The sequence below is a fragment of the Camelina sativa genome, chromosome 7 (genome assembly GCF_000633955.1).
Source record: "Camelina sativa cultivar DH55 chromosome 7, Cs, whole genome shotgun sequence".
NCBI lineage: Eukaryota > Viridiplantae > Streptophyta > Magnoliopsida > Brassicales > Brassicaceae > Camelina > Camelina sativa.
The window spans coordinates 9,539,048-9,546,593 of record NC_025691.1 but is presented as its reverse complement, the minus strand read 5'-3'; the positions used below and the strand labels follow the sequence as shown (position 1 = coordinate 9,546,593).

The window sequence follows — 7,546 nt, the reverse complement described above, 5'->3', positions numbered from 1 at the left end:
TCGCAAACAGTGGACTTTGGATTTTTCTGAGACGTGATTACGAAGGTCAAATATAAGAATAGTATGTTCTTTATTGTAGGCAAAAAAAAAAAAAAAAACAAGATACGCCCACTATATAAATTTTTGATTTAGAACAAAAAAACAAAAAACTCCTTAGTATATAATCTCTATAAATTAATAATTCAATAAATTAATATATATTTTCGATTCCAAATTAGTTTTTTTCAGATCAATTAGTATATTAATAAATTAACAACTCAAAAAATTAATAAAAATCATAATCCATTTTTACTGTAACTAGGCAAGATTGATTACTAAACATTTAAACCCCATTGACAAAATATTCCAATATATCACAGTATTATATATTTTCACAGATAAATTTTGGTTCAGAAAATGTATAAATATACAAAAAAAAAAAAAAGATATTTACCCAATTTTATTTAAAGAATTATCTTGATTCAAAGTGATAGATACACTTTAAAGAGAATGCAGCTGTAGTTTCACTTGTATTGTTTACTTTATCTTACTAAAAAGATAAGAAAAAATACAAACACTTAAAAAATAAATTAAAACGTAATATGCTTTTTGTTAGATTCTTCGCCATTAAGCTAAACCCCCATCTTCTTCTTCTCGTTAAGACCCACACACCATTTTCTCCCCCACACGATCCATGCATAGAGAAACTCCAAATCTTTCGTCTTTAGGTATAGGATATTTTCTTGATTTTTCTATCAACTACGTGTAATATGCAAGCTTGAATCCAGAGTCGTTTCTAGCAATCAAAGGACTCGAAAAGAGTTAAGTTAATAAAAGTGTGTGGCCTCTTTTTATCACATTCATAAAAAGTTAATTACCAAAAATGATGCATTTTCTTGGTTTGAACCTACTCAGTATATCTAACACAGTAACACACCACTAATTCATATCAGTATACCAAGAAATCTTACACAAATTTCAAATTTGGTCTGATAAGTAAGAAAATATTATGAGTCCTTAGTCAAAACCAAGGTTCATATGTAATATGTTTGTGCTGAAGATCGGTCAGGATAGTGACACAACGACAACACTAACACAAACTATATACTAGAAATATTTATCATTTAAATTTTTAATTATGATCTGAAGAAATGTCACAGAATAATTATAATTTTGTTATACCTCACAAGTTTTTCATATATTTTGACCCTCTAGTATTTTACCTTTAATATATAGTTTTCTTACTGATTTTTAAAACATGGTGACATCCTTAAACACCCAGAGAGCTTTGTTAATTGAAATCACTCCATCACACACACACACCAAAAAAAGACACACACACACACACACACACACACACACACAAATCTTATAATGACAATGTGAAACTAATACACAATCTCTGTAGTTAAAAAGTAGTGCTACGAAAGTGATCAAAGGTTAAAAAGCAGAATCCAAACAAAAGGTATAAAAGGATTAAAAAACAAAAGTTAAAATAATATAGTAATAATGTTATCCAAAGCACTAAAGGACAAACATTCCAATTAATCTCTTAGATTGACTCTGATTATGACATTTTAATATACCTGGCACTTTCTAATTGGACAAGAATAACCACTATATATCACTATATGAGTCCCACATGTTCTTTCACATTTCTCTCTATAAATAGCCATCCATGTTTCATTTGAGTCCTTCCCCTTCCCTCTCGCTTTTATTCTACGGCTGCTTGCTTAGCTTACATACCAATAAAACGGTTTAATACTAAACCGGATTTTTCTCTTCTACTTATAGCAATGTTTTCGACCAATTTAGAGCCGGTTCATATCTGCTTTGATGATGCTATGATAACCGGAGAAGAACTCACAGAAATATTGGCGTTTCTTCAATCAGACGAGTTGGATAATCCAAGCGGTACAAACGAGATGGTACAGGCTGATGAGAAGAAGAGAAGGCGGACATTATCGAACCGGGAATCGGCAAAGAGATCAAGGTTGAAGAAGAAGAAACGTTTTGAAGAATTAACAGAAGAGTTGAACCGGCTGAACCAAAGGAATCAGGAGCTGACAAACCGGTTAGCTAATGTGGTTAGTTGTGGTAATAACATATCAAATGAAAATAACTGGTTGAAAACCGAATCGGTTTGCCTTGAAATGAGGCTTCTAGACTTGTACCGGTTTTTAGTGGCCATTCAATCGCCAGTCTCAACGAGAGTAACTTACATCACAGAGCTCGAGATTTAAGTTTGGCATAAAATAAAACAGAAACGATGCCAAGTAACTTTTTGAGCATTTTTGTAAAGGTCAAAACGATTTTCAATGAGAATTCTCACATCTTGGTTCAAATTAGGTGCATGTGTATATCAGTATATGTAAATATTATGTGTAATCTGTATAGATATAATATTTGTCAAATTTGTTTCGCTCTACATAAAACACAATCGTAATACTCTTCGTGTGCACTATTGCTTATGTAAAGAGCACATCGGACTGTCCGGCAAAGAATAGTGTAGTGAACGAAGTAGGCAGTAGCCAAACATCAAACTTATTTTAGCAGCTGTCTCGTTTTGCTTTTTTATACCTTGTACACTCAAGCGTCCGATCCGAACATGAAACATGGTGTAAACAATGGGCATACAAATCAAAGTCTTTGACCATAACTCTCAATTACAAATTCTTCCCTAAATTGACACTTAGATAAACTACTGGGTCGAAACTTGAAACTTGCTAGCTCCCTAGCTCGATGAAAATGTTGTGTACAATGCTTTATAAAGAGTCATACTTTAAAATTGAAAAAAAAAAAAAAGAGTCATACTTTAAAAAAATGTAAAACACATTTTGAGATCTATTAACTATCAATTCTTAAAGTCATCCACATCCTTATAAATCAATGTAAAATTTACCAAGTATCTTCTGAAATAATTATATGAGCTAGTTTGGTAATAATTATTATTTAATTTTTTTTTTTAAATGTGTTCCGTCAGAATATAATAAATACTTTTTGGTAGTGTGTATATATGCCGAGGCTAGAAGAAAAATCTTAGACCAAATCACATAAAGGAAACGTGGAACTTTATTTGTGTGGCTAATTATGTACACATGACATGATCATCATATACTGTACATAAAAGAGATGCATGCATGCACGACTTCGCAACAGATTTAAAAGGGTCATGAATTGTTATATGGGTTGTAAATAAGTAAAAAAGAAAGGGTTGTAAATAAGTGAAATTTTTTTGCAGGTTATTTGAAATATTAGCGTAATATCTTATAAAACACGTGAACGTTTGCGATTTTGAATGATAGTATCAAAATTCACAAACTTTGGTTTAGAAGTTGGAACATAAAACAGAAGTATAAACCCAATACAGTGGTCCGTAGGTAAGAAATTAAAATAATAATTAAAGGAGACTTTCAATAAAATAAGTTATCTATATAAGGAAACTTCATCGAAAATATCAAGATGAATCATTCCCAAGAGTTGTACAGGAGCTACCAACGTTAAAGAACAAAGAAAATAAGGTAGTGTCACTGTGTCTGGAAGAGGAAAAAAGAGAGATGTGTCATGTGATGGGATCTTCTCGGTGGATATCATATAAAGCTCTATTCAATTGAACTCAAATCTATTTCTTGTCACTTTTATTCGGCCGACATATCTTTGCAAAACTTCTACATAACCCTAAACAAATATATTTTCTAGATATTTAAGATGTCGGCTGTATAAACTATAAAGACAAAAATTTCTTTGCATATAAAAAAGAAACATACAACTTTTCTCTTTTTTAAGTTGTCTTAGATATTTTACATACATGGGTGATTGGGTTTTGACGGTTCATTGTTCATCGCGCTGAAATAACCCGTAAATATCTCTATTTCACATAAGTCTATTATAAGTATATATATCTCACTATATATTGGCAATGTGGACATAGGAATTAGAACATCGATAGTATTCGAAGCTTAGTTTAATAACATTCGTAAGAATTTACTATTTCAACTTTTAAGATCTCTTCACATACTAAATTTTCAGAATTTTTTTTTAAAATTTTCCAACAAAGGTGATAAAATGGTTTACCATACCATACCCTTTATAAAAAAATGGTATACCACTTTTAATGTGAAACAGTTAACAAAATTTTACATTTTTCAGTGATTATGTTATATATATTATAGACGTGTTAAATATCTAACTTAAAACAATATTGATGTATAAGTATCAAAATTACTTTTCTACTTGGTTAAAGTTTTTTGCTATTCAATCACATAGTAGCTCACATATTATTTACTCATGTCAAAGTTTTATTGAAAAAACTTCTGTATAAANAAAAAAAAAAAAAAAAAAAAAAAAAAAAAAAAAAAAAAAAAAAAAATCCCCAACTACAATGTATACATCTCATTCATATATCAAACTCATAACTTGCAAATGTATTATGAAGTTGGAAAATTGATTTCAACTATTAGAACGAAATCAATCCATATAATTAACTAAAACAATATCGAAAGTCATAAACGAAAACGTTTTTAGTTATATACTGTTTGGCAAAAAAGAAGAAAAAAAAACAAATGGGAAATTAAAGGGCCCTAAACTGCTTTCTTTATTATAAAACCAAAATCAACAGATGTTTTCATGTATTATATAAGAATATAAGATATCGGACTATTTTTATGTGAACTGTTGACATTTTTGTTTGGGTAAAAAAGTTAACTTTTTATCTGCTAATGCTGTCAGATCTGTGGTGGTTCTATGACAAGGCGGTTAAAAATCTGACCTTCAACCACTAAGGTTTAATTTGGGACAAAACAAAAAATTAAGGTTGTGACTTAAAGACTGACCTGACCTCATTAACGAATTCAACAGGCCAATAATTACAAATGAGAAGAAAGCACAAGATACATTTTATGATTTTAACATATTTGTTTTTTTTAAAGAAGAAGAAGGGCAATAGAGGTGTATATAATACTATATATACATAGACGAACAACAAATTTTAAAGGGAGAATAACAAATTACTATAATATTACTAAAATGTTTCCTTATTACAAGAGTAGCACACAATTGTTGGTAATTACTAGAATAACTTTTGTACTATTTGTACCCCTATAACTAGTGTTGAAAAAAAACGCAATTACGGATAATACTATTGAAAAGAAAAAAAAACATTGGGAACTGAAAAAAATTCTACCGGTTGTTTGATGGTATGAAACTCTAGTACATAAAGATGGTAGATATAGTTGGTATATTAAGGTGGCAGAGTGAAGGGGTACGATAGATATAATTGGTATACTTAGTTGTAGTGATGGTACACTTATGTGTATGGTAGATTAATTAGATAGATATTTGATTTCGTTAGATTAAGTTGGTAGAGAAAATGCCTTTGATGATAGACTTATTTTTTGAGTGGGGTAGATCGATAGACTTAAAAGGTAGGGAAGATATTTATGGTAGACTAATGACTCGTTGCAACAGATTTATTTGACAGATTTAGTCCTTAACAAATATTTTTGGTATACTTACTTTGTTTTTTGAAATAGTTTTAGTAGTGTAATGGTATACTTCTAATTTGTGGTAGATTAAGTAGGCATTTGTGACAGTTGTAAGTCTTACCAGAATAATAAGAATTTTTTTGAGCAAGTAAAGACAGTATAGAGTTGCGATAGACTTATAGGGGGATCTATATAACTCACTTTTTATATGTTTTTAAGTTAGAAATCAGATGTTGAGATGAAAATCTATAATAGTTGAGTAAAAACCCCACAAGTGAAACCAAAAAAATAGACATAAGTCGTGAAAAAATAAAGTGAGGCAGGGAAAATTAGGTTTTTTAGTCGTATGTTAGAGATAGAAGACGAGGATATTATGGTAATTTCGGGTTCATTAAACCTAAAATCGAACGTGTACGTACATATAAACGTGTACGTACATATGAACGCATACGTACACAACTTATGAATGCATACGTACATATGAACACACAAATTGTTTACAAACAAAACATTCAAAACATGTACGTACACAAGTTATTTTAATGTAACATTCAAAATAAGTACTTATGTGAGAAACATGATAGCAATCATCATAAAGCGGACTAGGTCATTCAATCTTGTTTGACACTAATTAGGGAGATAAGTGAAACAATCACACATAAAGATATGTATAACTAAAAGGTGCAATATCACATTCTCTCACCATATTCTCACAATTACAAATAAACACACCGTTGAGCATAGTTATAGAAGTGTCAAACCCACCGTTGAACATAGTTATAGAAGTGTCAAAAATATAAGCTATGCATGCTGTAGTTTGGGTGTACATACATAATGTTCTTTTGTTTAATGTATGTTGCAGTTTGGTGTACGTACATAACGTTCTTGAGATTAGTGTACGTACATAACGTTCTTTTGCTTAGTGTACGTCCATAAATCCGTTTTAATGAAGGATATTATTGTAATTTTGTAGTCTTTTCTTCTGCAATCCTAGCTAATATTGTCGTTTTTGTTCACCGGAAATAGAACAAGTAAAAGATGTTACTAGAACAAGTAAGAGATGTTATTAGTAATTGTTTATTTATTTATTATATTTTCGAGAGGTAATGAATAAATACCACACAAAATTACATTTTAACTATGCCAGAGACCATGAAGCATGATGAGCACGCGCACATGCTCGCTTTGCTCTACAGTACTCCTTGCCCAAAGGGTCATATATTTACGTGTGATGTTTGCCAGGAAACTATGCTGGATAATCTGTGGTTGTACTATTTGTAGAAACTGGATTTCCACAATGAATTTGTTTATGGGGGAAAACAAATTCAGTAAAGAAAACTCTCTTAGAAAACTAATCTAAGCTTTGATATTAGAAGAATTAGGGTTTCTATTGCTAAGAACAAGAAGAGAACTCAATAATTGTATTCAATAATCGATGCCTTACAATGGAAAAGTCCTTCCCCCTTTATACATATTCATGAATCGCACAATATATTAACTTTCCTTATCAGACGAACTGAAATAAGGAAAGTTACTCTATCTCTTAGATCGGCCGCCGGGCGAAGTGGAAGTCGGTTCTTCATCCTCGAGGCTGGGCTTCTTCTATCCGAAATGGGCTTAAATAACCTAACTGAGTACTTAACCAGATTTCCAGTTAAATAACCAAATTATCTTTCTGGTTTAGTTCGGTATGTGGGGGGTGCTAAATCCCGCACCAACACTATTGCCAGAAGTGTGACTACGGTGCTCATTTACAGATACTCTATTTTTTCTGTGATTGTACTATTGCCAGAAGTGTGACTACGGTGCTCATTTACAGATACTCTATTTTTTCTGTGATTGTACTATTGCCAGAAGTGTGACTACGGTGCTCATTTACAGATACTCTATTTTTTCTGTGATTGTACTATTGCCAGAAGTGTGACTACGGTGCTCATTTACAGATACTCTATTTTTGCGTGTTTAAATAAACAGATACTCTATTTTTTGCGTGTTTCTCTGTACACATGCTGACTAAACCTAACATTAAAGAAATAGGAGTCCTAAAGTAAAAAGAAGAAGAGCAGACCCGACTCTTAAGCTAT

General features: G+C 31.2%; 1 protein-coding gene across 1 annotated transcript; it reads left to right on the top strand.

The window, feature by feature from the left end:
* Window positions 1,693–2,416, top strand: LOC104700812 (bZIP transcription factor 2-like). The gene has a single exon (XM_010416405.1). It carries the CDS (start codon window positions 1,776–1,778, stop codon window positions 2,220–2,222), a length of 447 nt encoding a protein of 148 aa, XP_010414707.1. The 5' UTR covers window positions 1,693–1,775; the 3' UTR covers window positions 2,223–2,416.